The sequence below is a fragment of the Raphanus sativus genome, chromosome 5 (assembly GCF_000801105.2).
Source record: "Raphanus sativus cultivar WK10039 chromosome 5, ASM80110v3, whole genome shotgun sequence".
Lineage (NCBI taxonomy): Eukaryota > Viridiplantae > Streptophyta > Magnoliopsida > Brassicales > Brassicaceae > Raphanus > Raphanus sativus.
Genome location: NC_079515.1, coordinates 27922579 through 27949995, shown reverse-complemented (window position 1 = coordinate 27949995; position 27417 = coordinate 27922579). Strand labels below are relative to the sequence as shown.

The following is a 27417-nucleotide window of genomic DNA, read 5'->3' as shown; positions in this document are numbered from 1 at the left end:
TGGTATTTTAATATGACTTAAGTGTGAAAACAAATCATTAGTATTTTATTAAGTAGTTAAGTATCTCAAATAATTGAGATATCTATTTAAAACTTTTCTCATTTGTGAAAGGTTCACATTGTGATTCCCTTTGACATGATGGTTTCCCTTGTTTAATTTTTCTAGCTGGACTTTATATACTAGTGTATCTTTCATATTTTGAAGTAAAAGTAATTATAGTATTTGATTAAGATGAAGAATTCATATTTTTGTAAATGTGAAATTACATTCCTTAGACGAAAAGAAAATGTAGAAATTTACATTTGTATCTTTAAAATGCATGAGCCAACATACTCTCTTATTCTTCTTAGCCTAACAAAATATAAATTAGAAGGATCTGAAACGAAAAAAACGCTATTGAAGTGCGCGCTAATCTAAAGTTTTAAAAACTTCAAGCTTATTTTTTGGTATCCATGAATCAACACACATATTCATTCAGTTATTCCTCTTTGATGGAACTCAATCTTCTCGACACCAAGTAATTTTCACACTGTTGAGGCGAAACATCATCATCGGAGCTAAGAACCGTCACCGGTAAGCGACCTTCCATACATTCTTTAAGAATCAAGAAACCCATCTGACCACCGTCAACTTCACCGTCAGATTGATCACCACGACGAGCCAAATACAAAAGCTCTTCTAGTTTATCCCTTCTCATCCTCACTTTTATCCTTAAGTGACCCTTCTTTTCTCCGGCCTCCACGTTTTCTCCCCGTCCTCCGTCGCCGAACACCGGGTGCACGTTGCTGCTTTTCCGGAGAAAATTGCCCATCTTTTTAATCTTCCTTGTCTTTCACAAATGCTTGTTATTAATTTGATACGTGTATGGCTATATATATATGTATATGTATGTAGTACAGTCGGAGATGATTATAATTTAACATATTATATTTAGTATAGGTGTGGACAAGTACTTTTTGTTTGTTAAGATCGGTTCACAACTTCACATAGTTGGCAAAAAAAAAAAAATCGGTTCACATCCTATTTCATATTTTTCGGTTTTGTTAAAGTAGGACCCAAACTATACCTGGACAAGAAGAGTACTCGGTTTTGTTGTCAAATCTGTTTAGTTTTTTTTTTTAACTTTAGTTTTAATTCTGTAACCACTTTTTTATCTAGAAGCAAACACGTTTAAATAGATACTGAAAATATATTATATTTACTGATAACAAAATTCTTAAGTTTATATATCTGTATTTTTTTGTATCCACATTTAAACACGTTTACTGTCAGACAATATAATATATTTTCAGTACATGTTTGGTTAAAAATATAAATTACTTAGGTTCAGTTATTCTACTTGGATTTTACGGTTTAGATTTGGTTTGCTTAGCTTAGTCCGGTGTAGCTTTCGGTTTAATATTAAAAACTCTAATTTGTTTGGTTCTGGTCTAAAGAGTTTGATTCCCGAAGCGTATGAGGAAGGAGTTGAGTAAGGACAGGGACGTCCCTGCCATAAGGCTGGTGAAGCTAGAGCTTTAGGCCACAAAATAATTTTACATTTTTAGGCCACATTTTTATTTTTGAATGATGATTATAGTTAGGTTAAAACATTATTCAGTAGGAGTATTGCATCTTCAAAGTTAAAACATGTTGGACTTGTAATATTTTCCCAACTATTCTTTTTCAATTTGACATGTGTGTTTCTCTTTTAGTTTGAATAACTAAATTTTTATTCATTTGTTTTCTAGTTTTTTCTCTTTGTTACCAAAGATAATAATAGTTCAAATAAACTAGTGATTTAAAATTATAAAAACAGATACTACCAATCTTATACTCATCTGAAGATTTTATATATATCTAAACTAATATATCATTTTATGTTTTAAAAAGAAAATATTAAATATATTTTGGACCACAATATATTTAAAACTAAATATATTTTACCACATAAATTTGCTTTAGGCCAAAAAATCTTTCGGGACGGCACTGAGTAAGGATGTAAACTACGATGCATGGGGCATGCGAGTATGTTAGATGAAATGAGAGATGGCTATTGAAAACTCTTGAGACGGAGTTTAAGTGTTGTTCTGGTTCACGTATGTGCTTACGTGGATTTTAAGTAATCAGCCCATAACATAACACAGGGTGTGTTTCACGCGTCAACCATCTTAAAGTACGGTGTTTATCTCCGGGATTTGTCACCTCTCATGTGATTAATTAAACAATGATCACCTATTTCTCGTTTAATTGGAAAAAAATATATTTACATGTGAAATATGCCATGTAAAGCTCCCCGTTTTTCTGCTTGGACTTGATTTTTTTTTGTGAAACACTTGGACTTGATTTAGTTTAATTTTTTTTTGTTTTTTCTTTGTGCACACAATTTATTTATGTATAAGATTTCTTTTCGCACAGCTTATCCAAGAAGCCGATGCCGTGATTTATCCATACATTTATAACGTAGTTTTGTTTAGCCCATTACGTAATTCTACTTGTTAGATCTTCGGCCCATTATGTATGTTGGTAAAGGGCCATACATATTTGGCGCCGTTATGGTAAACGTGTGATTCTGCCGATCCTAATATCGTATGTATATCTAACACTGATCGAGTGGCTCTTGCTCTCACACATCTTCATCACAATCTCGAAGTGAAGTTAAATGCTAAGAAACACAAAAAAAAACTTGTAATATTGGCCATTACCCGTTAGGACCCATAAAATTAATAATGACCAGCCAAGAAATTGTTGGTACGTAATTGAGTGCACCGAAAGGTGGCACTATTTTATTCACTATTTTTTTTTAATTCACCTTTCTTTCCACAACTTTATTTTTCCTTTTCCTATCAAATAAGAAGACAAAATGTTATGTTGTTGTAGGGCATGGATCCACACATTAAAAATAATCGGCTAGAGCCAAAACAATATGCAAGAGACATGCCCATATTTTTTGGTCATAAAAAGAGAAGTTGGTCCATAGTTAACACGTGAACGTTCCATTTATAGATACCATTCTCCGTGGCTTCAGCTGAAAGTGAAATAGTAAAATCCCATTAGATTTTTACTTAATTACCTATAATTCCAGCAGAAAGATAAATCATGGTCTTTGTATTTGTCGGCCTTTGTTTTACCTTTTGACCTTCACGTGAACATTATTAACCCTTATCAGTACATTATATCAATTAATATATTTCAAGTTCGATCTATTAATTACGCCAAAACTAAATTATATTGTACTTGGATATCTACACGAATACGAACTCTGTTTACGATTATATTTGTAAATTACCCCTCATTTTAGAGATTAGTTTGAAATTTTTTACAAGTCTAGAATATTTCTAGATTAGTAAAAAAAAAGTGGTTTCATACGTTTTTAAAGGGAATAAAGAATTATAACTAGGGAATCATTGGTAATTATTTGTCGTATTTATAGTTGGTTTGTAGAACCTTTTTCATTTTGTAATTTTTTAAATGATTCTACAAATATACTATAAGTTTAATTGGTAATCATCGCAACAACGCAAGAAAAAATAGGAAATGATCAGTAACAATAAAATTGTAGGAATGATAACGGATGATATTTATCAAAACTATTAAGAAACAAATTTGTTTTGTAATTTTCTACAATAAAAACAATGAAAAGGAATAGAAAGGACTCGTGACAAAAAGAAAAAAAAAAGGAGTAGAAAAGATAAATTGTTCCTTACAAATGGTAAATTTTTTAAGAAATGTAATGTTCGTATTCATTCATCTGGCCGCCATTTAAAACCTATATTTATAAAAATGGAATATGATTAACCCTTATGATGAATTTAGGACAAAATCACAATGTGATGATATTAAAAGCACAGGATCTTCGTTTCTTTTTTACCAGGAAAAGTAGTGGTGGACCATCCACAATTATTTTCTTTGACGTTGTAAAAGGTTAATACTTCAACTCCATAAAGATTCTAAAAGAAAACCTTCGTCTTAAACCCTCTCCGTCTTGTGTGTACTTCCTTAGATTCCATACTTAAAATTGTACACACAATTATAACTAGTTTATGCGATAATGGGTAATTGCGTATGCAAAGGCAGTGGTGGTTCAAGAAAGTTATACGATAAAGATGATTTGTTAATAAGAGTTGTGACTCCAAACGGCGGCGTCATGGAGCTTCATCCTCCAATCTCCGCCGACTTTATCACCAACGAATTTCCCGGCCATGTCATCCACGACACCTTAAGCATCCGCCACTCATCTCCGCCGCTTCTACACGGCGAAGAGCTCTTTCCCGGTAACATATACTACCTCCTCCCTCTTTCTTCCTCCACAGCCTCAACCGCTCAACAACACTACACCGACCAATTAGCAACGCCGTACAGAATGTCTTTCGGAAAAACGCCGGTGAAAGCGGTTTCGAATGGCGGCGGCGGAGGCGGTAGCGGGGTGTGGAAAGTGAGGCTTGTGATAAGTCCGGAGCAGTTGGCGGAAATTCTTGCGGAGGATGTAGAAACAGAAGCGTTTGTGGAAAGTGTGAGGACGGTGGCGAAGTGCGGTGGTCATCGCGGCGGAGCTAACTGGAGAGCCAATTCAGACCAGTTAAGCATTACGAGTAGTTTCAAAGGCCAGTTAAGGTGAACTTTCGAATATGTGTAAACTAAAGTTTATGTAATTCTTCTACGTTAATTATCTTCAGACCAGTTAAGCATTACGAGTAGTTTCAAAGGCCAGTTAAGGTGAACTTTCGAATATGTGTAAACTAACGTTTATGTAATTCTTCTACGTTAATTATCTTTTAATTTGTTTCACGGCTTTAGCATTTAAATAATGTTGTTTTTCGCTTCTTTTTTTTGGAACGATTACAAGTTTATCAGCTTAGAATTGTTTGATACATATACGGCGGCTCACATGAAACAATTAATTTGATGAAATCGTTTAAATTATTAATTTTTCCTTATCAAATGTTAAAAGACTAAAGAGCAAAAGAAAAGAAAATTGAGAGACATATTTGTCCACTTGGGTACTTTAAAAAAAAAAACTTATTTTGGGCCGACATTGGGTTTGTAAACTATATTGGAATGATTATTAACTGTTTGTTAGCCTAATAATTTCTGTTTAAAGTATGGTGCCAAGTGTTTGACTTCAGGCCCAAGGACCCAAACCTGGCCCGAAACAGTTTAATATTCCCTCTGTTTTTTTTGTTTTGTTTACGGAGAGAACAGTAGAAAACATTCACCAAGTGTTTCAAAAAGAGTTGACAAAAAAAAGTGTTTCAAAAAAGAAAAGTGTTTCAGAAAAAAACACACTCATGTACAACTGGTTCCGAGACTTGACCATGTACTTAGCTCAAAAGTATTCGAGATTTTGAATTATTATTCTTTTTAACAAAAAGTGACTTTGAATTATTAAAGTTTAATACAATCCTCTTTCTTTAAATTTATATGTATGTGAATGTGGATCTTAATTGCCTCTACGTTAAATCACCGAATTAAACAGGAATTCTTTTGTTAATGTAAAGTTCTAATGCACTCTTGAAGTACCTACAAAAAAAACAATTGAATTGCATCACTTAATATATGTTAATATATATAGCTGTAGAAATATATGTTAATATATATAACCTTTTTGGGTAAAAATGTTAAGATTCATTACCAAGTTTAAATTAATATAGATAACATATATACGTACATGCATACATATCAATTCCTTTTATTTTCAAAACATTTTTTTCACTTGTTTAAAATATACTTTTAGTTTACGATAAAAGACGTACATACACACTAATGGATGCGAGATATCAACAAGTATAAATTAAATTAGATTTGGAAAAACTAAATTACCATCTTTAATTAGTACTAAAGATGGTAATTTAATTTTTCCAAATCTAATTTAATTTATACTTGTTGATATTTCACATCCATTAGTGTGTATGTACGTCTTCTATCATAAACTAAAAGTATATTTTAAGCAAATGAAAAAAATGTTTTGAAACTAAAAGGAATTGATATGCATGCATGTACGTATATATATATGTTATCTATATTAATTTAAACTTGGTAATGAATCTTAACATTTTTACCCAAAAAGGTTATATATATTAACATATATTTCTACAGCTAAATAGATTCCATCACTGCCTGCCTATGCAATTAGCCAACTATGCATGTATTATACTACAATTAACGATGTTGTTTACACAATTACCATATTTTAATTATTACAATGTTTAAATATGGTATACGTATTCACAATGTTAGCATCTGTTTGAAAAGACAACACATGGTTCAGATTTGTAATTGATGATATTTAATTATTTAATAATGAAACCAAAAGGTACGTACCTTTCTCTCATGCATGCAGATTATTTAAATACTTTTGATTCACTCGTCATCATGAGATACCAGAGAGTGGAAGAACACAAATATTAGACGACAAAGATTTTATTAAAAATCTAACAATGATTCGATTTCAGCTCTCCTACTGCGTCAACAACCAGGAAATTTGGAAGATGTTAACATTTTCTTTTTTTTTTTTTTTTTTGTAACAATGTTAACATTTTCTTACTAAAATATACCTTAAACAATTATAGTAAAATACATAAAATGTCGAAAATTCCGATGTGAATACATATTTGAGTTTTGCGATTAATTTCTCTTGGCCATCGTAATAAGATATATCTTTAGATAGTGTTTATATATACTTTATAACAATGTGGATAATAGAACGGTGCATTTTAAGTTTAAACTAGTTACGTGGAGACTAGAATTATTTTTTGAAAATAGCACATAATACAATTTAGGCTAATTGCTAATTAGGTTATAATCCTTATCTTCGCGTACCATCAAGGCTGTTATAATATGTATATAAGGCTTGACTGAAAGAATATTAGCATGGACATTGTGCTCCTCTTTTACAAAAAAAAAACGGGAAAATCGCATAAAAAACTTTCAAAGTGTCACTTACTAGCACTTTAAACCTTAAAGTTTTTTCACTAACACTTTTAACATTCAAAGTGACATTTGTATTATAAAAAAACTCCAAAGTAAAAAGTTGATCTGTTCAGCAGGTAATTTTTTAAAAATAATTATTTAATTAATAAAATAAACAAAATAAATAAATTCAAATAATAAATAAAAATCGAAACTTTTAATAAAATTCAAAAAAATGAAAACATAATAAAAAATTAAATTAAAATTTTATAAAATTAAATAATTTTTAAAATTTTAACAAAATAAAAATAACTATAATTTTAATAATAAATAAGATTAAATTTAAATAGAGAAGATCTAAATAAAAAGTTCAATTTTTTTTTGAAAAATAGAAAATTCAAAATATTTTTTTTTAATTATAATATGTTTTCAAAAAATATATCATATCATCGTGGACAATAACAATTTCAAATATATCACTAGTGACAATGATGGTTTCTGATTTTTATTTAATTTATGAATTTTTATTATTTTTACGATTTTTGTTTAATTTTATTATTTTTTATTTTACTTATTAAATAATATTATTTAAAAATTATTTAATTAGTAATATTATTTAATTAGTAAAATAATCAAAATTAAATAAAAATCAGAAAATTAAACAAAAGTCGTAAAATTTAATAGAAACAAATCAGAAAATTAATTAATATTTAGAAAATTAAAATTAAAAAATAAATGACATCAAATTAAAAATAAAAAATTCATATATTCCAAAAATGAAAATTCTAAAATTTTAATTTATTTTTTTGATTTTCATAAATTTTATTAAAGTTTCGATTTTTATTTATTTTTTTGGATTTTTATTTATTTATTTTATTAATTAAATAATTATTTTTGGAAATTTACCTGCTGAACCGGTCAACTTTTTGCTTTGGAAGTTTTTTATGATACAAATGTCATTTTGAAGGTTAAAAATGTTAGTGAAAAAACTTCAAGGTTTAAAGTGCTAGTAAATGACATTTTGAGGTTTTTTTATACGATTTTCCCAAAAAAAAACATTGTGCTCTTTATTATCCGATCAACAATTACCAATTATTTTTTTGTCATTGATGATGCAAAATCAACATATCTATCTTATTAAAGCTGAAGTACAATTTCGGTGTGTTTGGATACTTGGATAAGAGTTTAAAAAGGAGATTTGTTTGGAAACACGGATAACAATATTAAATGAGAATTGTTTGGAAAAAGGAATAGCAGTATATTTACTTCCTTTTATTTACACATTTAGTCATTGCATTTATAAAAAATTATGTATTTCCTTTTTGTAATTTTTTTATTTACAGATTTTACCACTACATTTAAATTCAATTGAAAATAATTAATTATAATTCCAAACTTATCTAAACAAATTGATGTCTCCATATATTGATCATTATTAATATGTAAAATTACTATTAAAAAAACATTTCACTTATTTTAACCAAACACAAAAATATATATATATATTTTTTTTACAAAATCAGTTAGACATAAACATTCGGATACCCATTTAGGTACGAGTCGTTTCTTTCGGGTATAGTTTTTTTGGGTTTTGAAATTTCTTTTTAGTACTTCCTTTTTGTGTTTTCTTTATTTATAGATTCTACCATTGCATTTAAAATTAATTTAAATTAATTAATTAAAATTTCAAAATTATCTAAACAAATCGATATTCATATATTGATCATTATTAATATTGTAAAAATATTAGTAAATAAAAATTTATATTTAACTTCATTTATCCAAACACATAAAAATATTTTATATTTGTTTACAAAATCAGTTAGGCATATACATTCATGTATCCATTTAGGTACGGGTCGTTTCTTTCGGGTATATATTTTTTGGGTTTTGATATTTCTTTTTAGGTACTTCCTTTTTTGTATTTTTTTTATTTACAGATTATACCACTGCATTTCAAATCAATTAAAATTCATTAATTACAATTCCAAAACTTACTGAAATAAATCGATATTCATATATTGATCATTATTAATATTTTACAAATATTACTGAATAAAATTTTATATTTCACTTAATTTAGCCAAACACATAAAATATTTTTTATTTGTTTACGGAATCCGTTAGAAATAAATATTTGGGTACCCATTTAGGTACTGGTCAATTTTTTCGGGTATAGATTTTTTTGGTTTTGATATTAGGCCATTTTTGGATATAAATTTATGTGTGAGTTTCAAATTGAATCTCCCGGGTCTGTATGAATTTTGTTCTAATGTATAGGAAACTAAAAATGTTCAAATAACAAAAGTATTTGAAAATGATTTATATTTGAACAAAATATAATGGCTGCACATAACAAAATATTAATATAAAAATACTGTATACTTGCATTCAAAATCAATTTTTTTAACAACAAACTACACAAATATTTTTATTTGTATAAAAAATAAAAATACAATAATTTAATTAATATAGAAATATGTCACATTGTTTAAACAAAATATCAATATTAAAGTATTATACATTTTGCGTTCTAAAATTATTTATTTTAGTAACAAGCCAAATAAATATATTTATTAGAGAGAGAATAAAACAAAGCCAAAAACACATAGTTTACGAGAAAGACTCTATATGTCGAACTTATTATAAAAAATATTTTACTAAAATAAATACATTCAATAATTACAAACAAATAATATATTTTATAAAAGTGAAAATAATATCCGCCCTTTCAAGGGCGGATCAAAATCTAGTTGTTATTCAAGGCAAATGCCAAATGGCTTGGGAACCAAATAAACGAAAGGACAACAAAAACACCGGTAGGTGTATATAAAAACATAGATCCTCATAATGCAGGAGGATGAAGAAGTGTTGAGGCGCATAGCCTGCATATATAAATATTTTCAAAAATGTTCTTTATCTACTGATTTCATATCAAATTTCTGGTATAGTATTTACATTTACAATATATAAAAATTTAAGATAATTTAATTACAATCAATCTATTTTATAATATATATCAAAAATTATATAGGATCCAAAAATAAAAATTTACTTTTAATTTATTTTTAGTTATATTAGGATCCAAAAAGTAATAAATAAAATAAAGTAATATATTTTTAAAAGAATAATATTCTACATTTAAAATATATATTAAGTATAAATAGTTAAATATGTTTTATTATTGTGAATAAAAGTATAAAGTTAATATATATTATAAATATGAATACATCTATATAATTTAGAAACAAAGAAACTATACATCATATACTAATTTTTATAATAATTTTATATGTGAATCATATATTGTTTTATCAGTTATCTTATTAAATAGATCTATAAAAATATCACCTCTGCAACATATAATTTTTATAGCATATTGTTATTGTTTTGACATCAATTATACCAATTAAAGTTATATACTGCATAGGGGTAGTTCTAAAAGTTTCTGTCCTTAGAGAAAGGTGTGGTAAAATTTATGAACGGTTTAACGAAATTGATGTAATTTACTTTATTGAGCTCGACTACGTACTTCGATTAAAATGCAAATTGTTAGCTCTAAAACTCTGAATTTTTCATGGGTTTTAGCATCCTCTTTTTGGATTTTTTTTTAATATATTTAGAAATTTTTTATTTCTAAAATAAATTTCTATTTGCATTCCTATTATCATCTATTTATCTTTGAATGGATTTATTTTCTGTGTCATCTCTTTTTTTATTAATCTAGAATATTCCAGATTTATGGAATATTTAGACTAATTCCTAAAAGAAGTATAATCTATGGATAGACTATTTTTCTGGATATGCAAATGGATCTGAAAACACAAGTTCATATCCGTACAAGTATCTAAAAATAATACTCCCTCCGTTTCTAAATAGATGATGTTTTAGAGAGTTTTTGATGTTTCAAAATAATTGATGTTTTAGTATATCAATGTACTTTTTAACTTTATCAAAAACTGTGTAACCAATGATAAAATGTAATCTATTTTGTGATTGGTTGAACAATTTTTAATTTATATTTTAATGATACCTTTTAGATTAAAAAACAAGTTTCTTAATAATCGTGCACAATCCTAAAACTTCATCTATTTTGAAACAGAGGGAGTATAACTTAGTTTTGCATAGTAAATAGATCGAACCTGAAACGGATCATCGTCTTAGACCCATCCTTTTACCGCTCAACCGCAGTGTTTGTATCACCTTTTGTAAACATTGTTCTAGAGAAATTCAAATTGTTTCGATGTTAGATTCGATCTTGGTCACTTGGGTAATACTGCTACTTTAGACCATAATTAATGGGGGTTCTTAAAAGTAGGATTTTTAGCGTAATTTAAGAACCGGAGAATGTTTATTGCAAATTTCTTAAGTAAATTCTTACTACTAAAATATAAAAAGTAATTCAAAAGTAAGAAATAAAAATAAGATGTGTATCTTATTTAAGACATTTAATATACTAAATAGATCGAACCTGTATCAAATAATTTCATAAAAACCTCTCTCTAAGTTTATCTCTCTAATGTCTCTCTAAAATTTTCTAGTTTTCCAGATTTTATCTCATCTTTGATAAGCTCTGATTTCTATCTTCCATACATAAGATGTGATCCAACTCTTAGCTGTAATTTTTCTTGATCGGTCTCCGTCAATACGACTTTGTCAACACGACTTTTGGGGGAGGTGATTATCCTAACAGTGGTTGAGCTTGATCTAAAAGGCCGAGGTAGTGCCTAAATCGCTCCCTATACCTGGAAAATCACCGAGCTCGTCTGATCAATAAGACTTTGTCAACACGACGTAATCGGTTTAAGACAGCTATTATCCTTTCTTAATTTTGTCTCTAATTTTTCTTCTACATGTCTTGTTGTGAATAGTTTATTTTATTTTATTAAAGTAAATTTAGTTATATAATTATTTTATTAATAAAAGGTATATAAGAGATCCTATTGTGGGTATATACGATTGAACATACTCTAAAAACCCTACTTTGAGAACCCCTATTAATCATGATCTTATCAACTAATATTTAGAAACAAAAAGAAAGACCGAAAGAAACGAACGCATAAGAAAGTCACGTTCACCTCTAGACATCCTTAAAAAAACATTAGTTACAAGTACTTAAAACAAAAAAATTTCTCAATATAAAAATTAGAATTTGTACAACCTAACAAGAATCAAAGTTGAACAGCATTTTCACAAACGAAGAATATACTAATTAACATAGAGGCTGGACTTCTTATCATTCACGGCAAATTCGCACGAGTCATCTTCCCCACGATCAACTGACAGCAGTAAATGAACTAATTTTTCCTTTTTTTTCTCCTCATCCCTTAAAGGCTCAAAACCACATATAAGATTTGTCTAAGTATTAGTGGCCCAAAAAGAAAAAGATTTGTCTAAGTATTCAAACAACATCTTGATTCAATATCTACAGAACAAGACGAGGAATTAGTTAATTTTTCTTCTTCCGTTTGAGTCTTTCTAAAGTTATACATAGGCTAAAAACTTAAACCGAGAAAGAGACCCGAATATCATAAAATAAAGTATTGACTTTCACTTGTAACTTATAGTATTAGGACATCTCCAACCCAACCTCAAATCCTCAAATTTTGAGGTTTTTGTCATTCCAATCAAACTTCAAATCTTCAAATTTTGGAGCTGTGAATAGTGAAATCTCAAATTTTGAAATTTCACTATTCACAACCTCAAAACTATCTTTTTTTTTTGGTCCTTACAATTATTTAATTTAGAATAACTAATTATATCAAAATAAATAAAATAGAATTAATATTACATAACAATTAATAAAATTCACACAATAGAAAATTACATTAATAAAATTCACACAAAATAAAATACATTAAACAAACTTCACACAAATTAAAGCATATTACATAAACATTTAGATATTTTATATGTAATTTTCTAAAACTTGTGTATATGTATGTTGTTTTATTATATATGGAATTTTTATTATCTTTTATTATATAATATTGTAATATTGTGTGTTGTATAATATATTAAATGTATGTTTTATATTTGTTTGTGAAATTTTATTTTTATTTAGTAACTTTTGTTAATATCAAGGACTATAATGCAAATGAATAAACTTATAAATTTTTTTTTGAGGATTTATGGTTGGAGTAATCAACCCTCAAATCTTCATTTTGAAGTTTTGTTTCTCTTAAAATAAAGTCTTGGGTTGGAGATGCTCTTACCTAAACTTTTTTACACGGTTATTGCATGTTAATAACGATTTGGATTTACTCAGAAGTATTTAAAAGTTAAAATAAATAAGAACAAGCATAAAAGATGATCGTTATCAGCGTTTTTCAAAAAACAAAAAGATGATCGTTATCACCGAAAAAAACTGAGATGTAATTGTTACATCGTAATTCGTAAATGAGTGTTTTAAGGAACACGTGCAAATAACTTTAGGCAACGGTAGGTCTTTGCACATTAATGGAGACTTTAGAAGCATGATAACATGACAGATCGTACGTCCATTTCACATATTCTTTCCCTTTGATTTCATATGATTTTTTTCTAGCCCTATTGCTTTAGTTTTCTGCACTCTTTTGGAACTTCCTCTCATTATCTAGTCCTCCTAAAGAATTCAAGTTTCATTAACATTCCTTAATGAGACGTCGTCATTAGTTTATACCCTATGGTATTGTAGTATGGCTATTGGCTAATAACTTAAAGATTTGTTTATTTATTACTGTTTATAATTCTTATTTATAAATATACCAAGAGATTGACATCAGATATGTACCAACAAATTACGATTTGTTTCAACATTCAGAATTCAGAGATATTACAAATCTTCTAACATAAGTAATCGTATTATATATTTTGATTTTTGTTTCTTTCATTGTCACTTTAAAAATTGCATATGAACACCATATAACAAATTGGTTTTGACCAGCACTTTACTTATAGTGTTACGGAATGAATCAGTATTATCACTGTTGAATATGTATACAGAATTTGTTTTGGCAGCAACTTTATATCTATTAAACTTAATTTGCTAATCTTGACGTTGATTCAAGAGGTGAACTTCTCCAAAAGGGTGTAGACTTCATTTTTACCCTCGTCCGACGAGCACGAGTACTTTTATATAGTCAAATGATATATCACCATAACGTTTGAAAATTTTGACGACGTAGACAAAAAAAAATGACGATAATACATCAATTAAGATTGCTTCCCATGCAAACTTTCTTCGTCTCCTAGAAAATAATCAAATATACATTTTGTTTTTTTGGTCACTGACTAAGATAAGTTTATTTTCATTTTCTTAATCCACTTTAACGAACACGTCTGCTCAAAAGATACCGACACAGATCATACTGTAGTATTTTGACCAACACTCTTTAGGATATGTCAATACGTGAATGCGATAAGCATATTATTTGTTAGCGTAAATTCACGATGAGAGATCGTTCGTGTTGGGATAAACTTGAAGTAAGATGAGGAACAAGTTATTTTCATGTTTTAATGAATGCAGTTTCACAAAAAAAAAAAAGATGAGGAACAAGTTACTATTTTCCTACTGAATCATAGAATAGAAAAGAGAATTATGATTAGAAAATTATCTATTTATATGTTTTTAATGAGTTTAGGAAAGTGTGAGTTATATATAATTAAGGAGATGCTAGTATGTAACATAACTTATGAGTTGTGAGCTTTAATTTTGAATAATTTTCTAAAACATTGAGAGATTAAAAAGAATTTGAATTTAAATATTCGATTCAATAATTAATATAAGAGCTTCTATTGAATTGAACACTCTTAAAAGAATAAAAATAAATAAATATACATTAGATAGATTGTTGCTCCAAACAACAACATTAAGGCGAGTGGCTCGTTGAATATACAATATGCGCTTCTCACGGAAACCAACTACACCGTCTGGATGATGAAGATGAAAGTAGCATTGAAGGTTCACAAAGTTTGGGAAACTATTGATCCAGAAGTGAATATAGGAGAAAAATATGATCTAGCAAGAGCTCTACTCTTCCAGTTCATATCAGAATCGTTTATACTACAAAACATCTTTTGAAGATATTGTGGGAAGATTAAAGGCTTATGAAGAAATAATTTACAAAGAAGACGAGAAACTAAATGAACAAGGTCAAGGCAAGCTCATGTACGTTAATACAGACACACAATCGCAACAACAAAACCAAGATAGATACAAGTCTGGTAGAGGAAGAGGAATAGGAGGACGCTACACGTACCGAGGAAGAGGACAAGGTCGTTACGAGTATAATGGATATAACGGAGGTTACTACAGACAAGAGAAAGATACATCGAAGGTGGTATGCTTCAGGTGTGACAAACATGACATTATGTTGTCTTGTCCAGACATATTGCTTAAGTTACAAGAAACATATGAAATCGAAGAGGATACTAGACAAGAAGACGATGAACTAATGATGCACGAAGTTGTATTTCTTAATGAGAAGAACATCACGCCAAGCAAGTTTGAAACAAACTCAGCTGGAGATAATATGTGGTATCTAGACAATGGAGTTAGCAACCACATGACTGAGAATCTCAGTTACTTCTCAAAGCTTGATGAGATAATAATGGGAAATGTGAGGTTTGACGATGATTCACATATAGACATAAAAGGTAAAGGATCAATGCTCTTCATAACAAAGAACGGTGAAAGAAATATACTTACCGATGTTTACTTTATCCATGACCTAAAGAGCAGCACCATAAGTCTTGGGCAAGCCACTGAAGCGAGGTGTGAGATTTGAATGAAAGATGATTACTTGATGTTGTTTGATAGAGACGAGAAGTTCTGAATCAAAGCCAAGAGATCGAGAAATCGGTTATATAAAATGGTGATGGAAGTTGAAACCACCAAGTGTCTTCAACTTATACACCTAAGGGAATCATCTAAGTGGCACACAATATTTGGGGCATATTGGGATAGAGAACATGAAGACAGTGCTTCAAAATTTTTTGGTCATCGGTGTACCACGGTTCAATATTGAGAAGGAGACGCGTGCTTCATGTTTGCGTGGGAAACAAGTTCAAAGATCCTTTCCTCAATCTAGTTCCTTGCGAGTATCAAACATTGTAGAGCTAGTACATGGAGACTTGTGTGGTCTTATTAAAGCACTGACGGCTGGGAAAATAGATATGTGTTTGTCTTAATAGACGATCACTCTCAGTATATGTGGACGATCCTAATGAAGGAGAAGAACGAAGCATACCAGAGATTTAAATGTTTCAAAGCGTTGGTCGAACAAGAAACAGGTGCCAAGATCAAAACACTTTGAACTGATAGAGGAGATGAGTTTACTTCAAAGGACTTTGAAGATTTTTGCAACGATACATGCATCAAAAGACAATTTACGGCACCATATTCCCCACAATAAAACATAGTGGTCGAGAGAAGAAATTACATTTCTTGGAACGACTCAGAGTATCTTAAAGCATATGGATGTCCCAAACTGTCTTTGGGAGAAACACTAAGACACGCGACATATCTTATCAACAAAGCAGCAACAAGAACTTTGAGATTGCAGATTCCATATGAATGTTTTACGGGAAAGAAGCCTAATCTCGAGCATCTAAGAGTATTTGGTTGCATTGGATATGTGAAAGTCGACTCGGTTCACCAAAGAAATCTAGACGATAGATCAAAAGCTCTTGTCCATTTAGGAACAAAACTAGGATTTAAAGCATATCGCATCGAAACCGTTAGATTGATCATCGCTTTAGCTGCAACACACGGCTGGAATTACACCATCTTGACGTTCAAACTGCTTTCCTACATGGAGAACTAAAGGAAGTAGTTTACATAAGACAGCCGGAGAGTTTTACGGTTAAGAGAAGTGAAGATAAGGTTTACATACTACATAAGGCACATTACGGTTTGAAGCAAGCCCCGAGGACATGGAATGAGAAACTTAACTCGATCCTCCGTGAGTTAGAGTTCGAGAAGTGCTCTAAAAGACCATCGCTATATCGCAAAGAACATCGTGGCTGTCTATGTTGATGACCTGCTTGTTACTGGTTCAGACATAAATATGATCATCGAGTTCAATAAAGTAATGGCAACAAGATTTGAGATGAGTGATCTCGGCAAACTAAGATATTGCCATGGAATTGAAGTAACTCAGCATGAAGATGGTATTATCCTGAGCCAACAAAGATATGAAACAAAGATACTTAAAGAGGTCGAGCTGAAAGGTTGTAATGCAACGCATATGCCAATGGACACATGCTTAAATCTGTCAAAAGCAATATACGAGGAAGGGATTGACGAGAGAAATTATCGTAGAAGTATTGGTTGTCTCCGATACGTGATTCACACCCGACAGACCTTGCTTACAGGGTTGGGGACCTTAGTAGATATATGTACGCACCAAAGCAGTCACACGGAGCTACTTTAAAATCGGTTTTACGATACTTACATGGTAATTGTTGTATGGACTAATGTTTGCACGTAAGCATGATGGAGGACTAGTTGGTTACAGTGACAACAGCCACAACGTAGATCCTGATGATGGCAGAAGCACGACCGGATATATATTCTATCTCGATGACTGCCCGATCACGTGGTGATCATGTAAACAAAAAACCGTCGTGTTGTCTTCATGCGAAGCTGCGTTTATGGCAGCTACAGAGACCGCAAAGCAAGCAATTTGGCTCAGTGATCTACTCCGAGAAATATATGGGAAGGAATGCGACAAGGTGGTGATACGCATTGACAATAAATCTGCTATAACTTTAACTAAGAATCCAGTGTTCCATAAACGAAACAAGCATATTCAAATAAGATACCACTTTAGACGTGAATGTATTGAGTATGGTTGGATGGATGTTGAACATGTCGTAGGAAGCAAGCAAAAGACAGATATCTTAACAAAAGCATTTGACATAATCGAGTTTAAAGGGATGGGAAATCTAATTGGATTTCAAGATTTTGTCAAATGGAGATTTCAAGTTTAAGTAGGAGAATGTTACGATAAACTTGAAGTAACTTTAGGAGCAAGTTACTATTTTTCTACCGGATCATGGAATATGAAAAGGTGTTATGATTAGAAATTATCTGTTTATGTGTGTTTCTAATAAGTTTAGGAAGTGTAAATTACATATAGAGAAATGCTAGTATGTACCATAACTCATAAGTTGTGAATTTTAGTTTCGAGTGATTTTCTAAAACATTGAAAAATTAATAAGAGAATTTGAGTTTAAATGTTTGATTCAATAGCTCGTATATGTTCCTCTATCTAGGTCATCATTTGAAATATCCATGTATTTTGTTATATTTTTGTCAGGATACCATATCGGAAGGTTAAAATAACCAAACGGGAAATTAAAACATTAAACAAATTTCAATGATTATCAATTGTTTTGAATTTCTTTTTTTTTTGATAATCCAGTATCCGACCACTAAGCGTGATCGACTAGCCCACCGGGCCTAAGCCCATGCCATTACAGGATTTTTAAGCCTCCACTTAAGGGCCCCTGGTTACGCGAAGTGGTCTGGAAAGCGAGAGGAGCCCATGTAAAAACTCTCGTGGCCAACGCGGATCGAACTCAGGGCGGGCACTCCAGCCGGAGTTCCTTTACCACTAGGCCAACATGCGTTGGTTTTGTTTTGAATTTCTTCTAAAAGAAAATTGTTTTTGAGTTCAAAACCTATAAAAGGATAAAGATAGCATTCCATTTACAGCAACTTTTTTCAGACCCTCTGGTATTTGCCTCATGATGTTGCGTATGTTAATTATAGGTTAAATAACAAGGAGCATTGGTCCAGTTTCCAAAAAAAAAAACAAGGAGCATTGGTCTATTATATAAACTCAAACCATATAAAAGAACAAAATACAGAAAATAACCGTCTGTAAATAGGTCCCCAGTCCCCACTCAAAATCTACAACATACGTACGTACATACTTTGCAGACAGTTGAAAACAGCTGTTCATCTAGATTCATGAGATTATTATTTTTAAAAAAAATTAAGGTGAATCCAATATCTTCTCTTGAATGTGTATGGATACGTTTAAATTTATAATCAGTCCGAGTGAACCGCATGCTTGATTTACAAATTACAGATTACTGACCCTATTTCGATGAACGCTGCTTGAAGCATTTCTTGATATCTATGAAAATTTCTTTTCCATATTCTAATTTTCATGAGGAGATTGTGAATTGTCATGTAGATGTAGTATAGTACATCTCATCATTCGCCAAACCTATCGTCATCTTACGTATACCTTCTACAATAACTAGGGAGGGTCACAGATCAAATACGACCTTAGTTTTCAATATTTGAGATTTGTTTCGCATATATCTTATTTTTTTATTTGTTTTGTTTCAGAAAAATACATATATTCGACTTTTTGGATATCCAAAAAATTTAGAAATATTTGCGAATATTCACAAATATTGACGGATATTTTATCCATTTTGTACAATACACATAAAGTTAGAAAAACATACAAGTTTGTTTTCAAAAAAATATATTTAACATAAATTTTTTTTTTGACATTAAAAACACAGGCTCATCTAGACTCTGTATACCAAACAAAAATATATTTAACATAATATAGAATATATAATAGAGATTAGTGAAACTATACGTTCCATAATTTTTTAAATTAAGTAAATATTCTTATAAAACATAAACTTATAGAAAATTATACTCCATTTTTATTAAGATTTTATATTGTTTTCTCAATTTAATACTTTAATAATTAATTTTATAAATAAATTAATAAATTAATATGTTAAAATAATAGTTATATAAAGTTATACATTTAAACTTATATACTCCCTCTGTTTCTATGTATAAGTAGTTTTAGAAGTTTTTGTTTATTTCATAATGTAAGTTGTTTTCAAAGTCTAATGCAAAAAGTAATATAATAAAATAATATTTAAATAAAAAGTTGAAAACAAAGTTAGAAATGTGATTTGTTATTGGTTCTTTTTTAACTTTAATTAAATGCTAGAGTTATAAATGCCTATTTCTAAATATTTGTGCTTCTAGGCAAAACTACTTAGAATAAAAAACGGAGGGAGTATTTAATTGTATATATACATTTATTTATAGAAAATCAAAGTTGGTAGGATATCCGATTCTGATATTTTTTAACATTTGTGATTAGTTTTTTTTAGCAAATACAAATTTTTAATATTTTTTTGTTTCAAAAATTTACGGATATCTAAAATTTTAAAATCAAAACTAGATTTTCACCCGCCCTTCGAAAGGGCGGGTATATTTTTGTTTTAATTATTTTTTACGTCTTCGCTTTTTTGCAATCATATTTGTGTTAATTGAAGTATAAAATCATTTTGTATATTATAATTTTTAAACTTTTAAACATTTTGCGCTTAATTTGTATTTAATCTATTTTAAAATTTTGTACATAAACATTTTAAAAATTTTATCCGTTTTGCACTTAATTTGTATATAGATTCTCATCCCATTTTAGTTTGTTTTAATGGTTTAAAATTGGAAACTTTTTAATTTGTTTTTAACCCTCTTGTATTGGTTCAATTTTCTTTAATAGAAGTATGTTAATATGTATGTCTGCTTATTTTTATAAAAATTACTGCAATAACCTATAAAACCTATAATCATAAAAATTAAATGTAAAATTTTCAGTTTGTATTAAAATTACTCTTTATAAACCAAAAATTAATATACTAACTGTTTAAATTAATATTTTTGTTTAATTTTGTAAATCTATCCTATTTAAACAGGATCATGATCTATTGATTTAGTTTTAGAAAATCAGTTACATTTTCATTCACAAAAAAATTAAATTTTATATAAACATAAAATCAATGAAGTTGGCTGACCTATTTATATTTTATAATCTACTTAATATAAACATAATTTTATAATAATCAAAATAGAATAATTCGTTTATTTGGTGTGTCACATGTTCGTTTTAATGTATTTATAATAAACTAAAACTAAAACCAAGTTTTGAACTTGTTATGTATTAGTCAAATAGTTTTTTATAAATTATTAATATAACAAATTAATGTGTTTGTTATACCAGTCTTAAAAATATACTAATTCATTTCCTGAAATGTTGGTACGGTTTTCAGATTTAAGATATTTTTATTATAACATATATAATAAATTCAAATTTAATATTTTGCTGTCTCAAAATATTAAGATATTCTTGAAAACCCTAGTTCTTACAGAAGTCTATAAATTATGTTGATGGAGGGTTTAATAGATTTATACATGTAATTGTACTACGTCCGCTGTTAAACAGTTAATGTGTTTACTATAAATTTTAATATGAAATTTGCTGTAACCGTTATTTATCCAATGCATTTGTATTTGTTATAAATAAATAGAAAGAACAATTATTAATATCTGAAAACGGCAAATAATGTAGTGGAAAGAAGTGGATTCCGTGTATTATGGGATTATATTAAATTGAATGTTACGAAATTGAGTATTTAGATTAGTGAAAGTAGTTATAGTTTCCGTAATCAAAAATAATCAGTTACATATAGATTTCATTTTTTTAAATTGGACCTGACCTTTATCAACCGGTCATGTTCCAAAATTAATAGTATTAATGAATAACAAATCGAATCAAAATTAATTGATAAAATGCTCGGCCACCATAAACCCCTAATATCACTTGAATCTACATCAAAGTACGTAAAGTTAAGCCCACTAGTATTACTTGAATCCACATCGAAAAAGTACATAAAGTTAAGCTACTAGTTTTTAATCTCGTATTTAACGGTTGATTTATTAATGAACTCTCCATCACATGCCACTTTGTTGCCCTTCCTCAAAATTTTATTTTATTTTCTGTAAAAATGACTAATGTCTTGTCCATAGAGATTTTTAAGGTCGAGGGTCATAGTAGCGATGTGGGCTTGCTTCCTACATTGCAGTTGACATGTTGATCCCACGTGGGCCCTACTTCTACCCAATAGCTACGTGACCTGGTCCCACCTCGTGTCACAATCTTTTACTATTTATTTCTCCCGCTGTAATTACGATATACTACCAAAAAGGAGCAAATAAAGGACCTTTGTTTGTGTTTAAAACAAAAAAAAAGGACATTTGTTTAGTGTTTTTTTTTTTAAAGTATCCTTTGTTTAGTGTTACAAAATAAAAAAAAGGACCTTTGTTTTCTCTTTTTTTGTAACTACATAAATGACCTTTTTATCTTTGAATAAAATGAGATAAAGAGACCCTCTATCTATCATGTTTTTGTCTTTGTGAGTGACGAATTACGTGAATAGTTTTGTAATTAAAGATTTTTGGCGCTTTATTATATATTTGTATACAGTGCCGTGCGAACACTTTAGGGGGCCTAAGGCAAAAAAATCTTTTAAAGCATTTATTCTTATAGTTTTAAATTAACAGTAACATTCATAATTTAACTTGAGATGGTATATAACTAATAAAAAAATTATAGAAAAAATATCTTACATAAATGTTTTTTTTTCTTCATACACCAATTTTTATAAACTTTATGAACAAATAAAAATCACAGAAAACAAATTTGTGGCAAAAAAAACTAAAATTTAAAGAAACCTTTATATATATATATATATATATCGCAAAACATTATAAGTTTAGGTTACATAATAGTATTAATAAGTTCTTTCTTCTACATACATAATTTTTTATTGAAAAAACATACGAAATAGTAGAAAATAATGTGTGGCAAAAGAAAATCTTAGTAACCTTTAAAATATATGGTACAAATCATAGGAATTCTAGGTAACAAACTAACAACTATAGAAATATTGACTGATACTTAAGTTGACACCCTCGTACAAAAATTCTTTAACCACTATACCATAAATAAGTTATTGATTGAAGGGCCCTAAAATCTATATATTATTTGGGGGCCTAAGGCAAATGACTTTTTCATTAAACCAGAGCTCTGTTTGTATATAATTGGGATGTTTTATTAAGTCGGACAGAAGAAGATAAAATGGTTGTGATAAAATGTAAATTCAATCTCATACGAGTTAACCACTAGTAGAGTTAACAAATAGTGGCAACTGGCAACACACATTGAATTGTGATTATGCGATTGGAGGCACGGGTCGGTGAAATCAAAACTCAAATACGTATTCAACAGAGAGAGCTTGTGTTATCTTGAAACCAAAACTAAAGAAGGTCATTCAAGAGATTTGTTTGTGTTGTCTTGCCTGAACGAAATCTCTCTGTCACGTCGACGGGCCACAGTTAGCTCATAGAAGGTAATTTTCCAAGGAATTATATTCACCATGAGTTCCATTGGGGAATATATAATAATATAACAGACATTTCAGAGTTATTAAAATAAGTTCTTAGAAGCTCATCTCATATGTTTATTTGTAAGTGGCGGCACATGCCAACGGATTATGACATCATGAAAACACCAAATATCCAGGAAACACAACTAATACTTTCCAATTTTAAAAGTAAAACTTATTAGAAAGAGAATAGAAAAAAAGTGAGAACAATGGGACACATGCATTCTCCTCATGCATGATTTTTTTTTGCCTGTTTATGTAATTTATATATAAACACACTTTGGTTAGTTATAAACTCGTTCTATCATCTTCTTCTTTCCTCCTCTCTCCTGTCTTTAACAATGAACATATCAGTAAACGGACAGTCACAAGTGCCTCCTGGCTTTAGGTTTCACCCGACTGAGGAAGAGCTCTTGCAGTATTACCTCCGCAAAAAAATATCTAACATCAAGATTGATCTCGATGTTATTCGTGATGTTGATCTCAACAAGCTCGAGCCTTGGGATATTCAAGGTTCATCATATATCTTATCTTATTAATATAATTTCACATAACGTATAACTAGAGCTGATATTAAATTTATTAATCCGTTCAGGTTGAGTCATAAACAAAATTCATCTTGTTAGAAAAAGAAACTAGTGATTTCATTTCAGGGATGTTCACAAAATAAAATATATACCCTTGTTCGACTTGACCTGCGGGATTCTAACGAGATATTATCATATTTAATTGATTTATTATTCAAATATTACTATTTGGCAGAAGAAATAAAATTATACATCTTACGGCTTATTGAATCAAGAATATAAGAGAATTTAAAAATTTATTAAATCCGATATTTGAGTAAATTTAAAAAGTTTAATTACAAGTTTTATGGGTTTTTGAAAAACTGCAGAGTTTTTTGAATTTCTTAAAAAAAAAAATTTTTATTTAAAATAATATTTTATCTTTTATATTATTATTATTTGATATTGTATCGCTTTATGAAATATATAAATATATAAAAGTTAAAAAACGATTTTCAAATATTTTTTTTATTTTTTTTCTTTTCAAACAGTTTGTTTTATTTTTTAAAATGTAAAGTATTTTAAAAAAAAATCAAATATCATCATAGAAAACATTATTTCGAACATTATTTTTTATTACAAAATATTATCGAAGTCCACCAAATCTCATTTGATAGATTTTATTGAAAAAAACATATTTTCTAATAAAGTGGAATTTGTGAGAATTTACCCAAATGATTAATCCGATAAACTTAAATTTCATATGGAATTTGTAAATGTTGGATACAATAAGAAAGAATTTGAAAAATAAACGAATTCCTATCAAATCTTTGATCCAATATCATTCATTACAATTCATGAGTTAAGAACCTAACTCTTGTTCTGCTATATAGAGATGTGCAAGATTGGAACAACGCCACAAAACGATTGGTACTTCTTTAGCCACAAGGACAAGAAGTATCCCACGGGAACAAGAACAAACCGAGCGACCACGGTCGGGTTTGGAAAGCAACCGGACGTGACAAGATCATATATAGCAATGGTGATAGGATCGGTATGCGGAAAACGCTTGTCTTCTACAAAGGTCGAGCCCCTCATGGTCAAAAATCCGACTGGATCATGCACGAATATAGACTCGACGATAATCTATTAGTTTCCTCCTCGAATCTTGACGATGAAGTCACTCTAGAAACGTGTGAAGTCATAGGAGGTGACGAAGGATGGGTGGTGTGTCGTGTTTTCATGAAGAAGAGTCTTTGCAAAACTGTAATCATCAGCAGCCCGCGGAGATCGATCAAAATGCCATCGTTCAACGAGGATACTATAGGTCAGTTTCTTGAAGTTATGGAGCAATCTTGTAAAGAGGAGACCATTCCAGACCCTTTCTTCAAACTTCCCAATCTCGAGTGCCCTAACAACATCGCGAGTTACCAGCGGTTGATGGACGACCAAGTCAGCAGCTCCCACGTCAGTAAATCTATGGATCCCAGCTTTGTCACTAGCTGGGCCGCTTTGGATCGTCTCGTTGCTTCACAGCTGAATGGGCCCAACTCATATTATGAGATCCCACAATCACCGTTCCGAGGACTAAACCGGCATGGTTCTTACAATACTGAATTAACGCCTGATTATTATATACCAGAGATGAATGTATGGAATGACACAGATTTCGGGGGAACGACGCCATCGTCACACTAGTTGTGCCACATGTCCAACATTAGTAAATAGCGGAAAATGAAAGAGGAAGTGATTACTAATTACCAAAACAAAACAAAAAACATTATGTAGCAAGATGTAATAATCATATCATAGTTGTTGAAACATATAAGAAAAAGGCCAGGCTTGTAATAATTACAGTGGTTATGTTACATCATTACATAAAATAAAAATTCTGTGTGGCTTATTTTTAATGTTTTCACTTATTAGAAGAAAAATAGTTTTGCTAATTATTAGTATAATCTTAACGTTCAATCCGAATATTTTTTCGGTTCGGTTTTTTGGTTTTTTGGTATTTCAATTTATAGAAAAATAACTACTATATTAAAACTATATTTACTTTGGTTTGATTTATATACCATCGATTTTCGGTTTATTCGATTTTATACCAAAAAGCCATAAGTTTCTTTAATCGGCTTTTATATAACATGAAGATATTTCAGTTTTTAAATAATCTATTTTCTTTTTTTTTCTTTTACTATTTAAATAATTAATAAACATATTAAGTTAATAATTATAATTGTTGTTATATAATAAAATAATAAAAAAATAGTAATCCATAATATTATATAACTTAACAAGAATTAATCATGAATTTTAACTTAAAATAAAATATTAAATTACTAAAATTAACACTTTAATGTATGAAGATCATATCAATAAAATAGTTTTTATATTCTTAATTATCTTGTATAATTTATATATAACTATATTACTATATTTTAGTTGATCTATTTATTTGGTTTATTCGACTTATATACCAATTTAATATATTCAGTATTGCCTAATCTAAATCATTTTTTTCTATTTCGATTCGATTTTAGTTAATTTGGTTTTACTGGATTGAAGTGAAACTATTCGTTAACTAATTTTGGATGCTTAATATCAAAAGCAATTACACTTCCCACTGAAAAAGTATAACACTATGTGACATAACAAACGTAAATGATCATAATTTCGAGGGAGACAAAGTCAGATCTGATAATTTTATTCGTCGGCATAATTTATTTTTTAATAAATACTTTTCTTTACTTTTTTATGTTCGATCTCTATCGTTTTACCCTACGATTACACTGAATTTTTGTTTTTTAGTGAATATTTCGTAGGCAAATTAAGATAAATTGTTGGTTAAATACTTGTTGACATGTTGCTTCTTTCATCATTAGAAACAGATTAATATATAACCTGATTATTCACCTCAACAAACTTGGATTAAGATGCACCAAGTGCCTAATGAGGGCTAACTAGCCTACCTATCAATAATCACTCTCTGATCATTATTCTAAATTTTAATATTTAATCAACCATTATTCTTTGCTTTTGTTGAGTAATCTTTTTCAGGGTACACAACCTTACTTTCGAAAAAAAATGGATGATTCCAATATGAACTTTTTGTTTCGTAATGTGTGTTTGGTGTTAGCAGAAGGCATAATACCCGACTTCATATTCCACTTTGGCTTCATGGAGCTAGATTTGAATTATTGTGATCAGTTGATCTTGTTACAAAATAACAGACGTAACGTACATTTGAAAATTGGATTTCGAGCCATCAACTTTTTCTCAATTGATGAGGTGCAATATGTTTTGAGTATGTGGGTTGTGTGGGGGCTTCTGCTTGGTATAACTAACTATATTGGACCAGGCCCAGACTGTTTATAGCTTAGTAACGTCATACATACTAACTAGGATAAGACCTGCACCTTACGCATGGTGAATATATATAATTAAAATATAAAATTTTAGTATTGATAAATTTAAAATTTACATATAATTGTTTTTATATGTATTTGAAATTTTAGAATTTTGAAATTTTTATATAATTATCTATACGTAGGATCATAAACAATTGTAATTAGAACTATAGATCAAAGCTTAGAATTTAATGGATCCGATTTCATATATCTTTTCACTTTTCAGTGGATGATGATGGAAAATAGATGGAGTGTCATTGGGCTTGATTGGTAGAGTATTAGCAAGTTCTCTACCTATTTATCTTCAATTTTTTCTTTTGTTGTGTTTTTTTTTTGTTATTACTCGATGTAAATAT

The 27417-nt window shown here is 29.4% G+C and overlaps 5 protein-coding genes across 5 annotated transcripts; 4 read left to right on the top strand and 1 right to left on the bottom strand.

Annotated features, from left to right (window-relative positions):
• Positions 1-221: 221 nt before the first annotated feature.
• On the bottom strand, positions 222-861 carry LOC108860896 (uncharacterized). Its single transcript, XM_018634744.2, has one exon. It carries the CDS (start codon positions 809-811, stop codon positions 479-481), a length of 333 nt encoding a protein of 110 aa, XP_018490246.1. The 5' UTR covers positions 812-861; the 3' UTR covers positions 222-478.
• Positions 862-3903: 3042 nt separating this feature from the next.
• Positions 3904-4767, top strand: LOC108859396 (uncharacterized). Its single transcript, XM_057011185.1, has 2 exons — positions 3904-4593; positions 4696-4767. The coding sequence occupies exons 1-2, from the start codon at positions 4031-4033 to the stop codon at positions 4697-4699; spliced, it is 567 nt and encodes a 188-aa protein (XP_056867165.1). The 5' UTR covers positions 3904-4030; the 3' UTR covers positions 4700-4767.
• A 10268-nt stretch (positions 4768-15035) lies between these two features.
• Positions 15036-15656, top strand: LOC108858687 (uncharacterized). The gene has a single exon (XM_018632572.1). The coding sequence runs from the start codon at positions 15036-15038 to the stop codon at positions 15654-15656; it is 621 nt and encodes a 206-aa protein (XP_018488074.1).
• Positions 15657-16961: 1305 nt separating this feature from the next.
• On the top strand, positions 16962-17475 carry LOC130494956 (uncharacterized). Its single transcript, XM_056985828.1, has 2 exons — positions 16962-17258; positions 17362-17475. The coding sequence occupies exons 1-2, from the start codon at positions 16962-16964 to the stop codon at positions 17473-17475; spliced, it is 411 nt and encodes a 136-aa protein (XP_056841808.1).
• A 6012-nt stretch (positions 17476-23487) lies between these two features.
• Positions 23488-25505, top strand: LOC108860184 (NAC domain-containing protein 66). The gene is given in 3 exon segments (XM_018634088.2): positions 23488-23661; positions 24548-24652; positions 24655-25505. Coding segments are annotated over 3 exon segments (975 nt in total). The 5' UTR covers positions 23488-23489; the 3' UTR covers positions 25353-25505.
• Positions 25506-27417: the final 1912 nt, after the last annotated feature.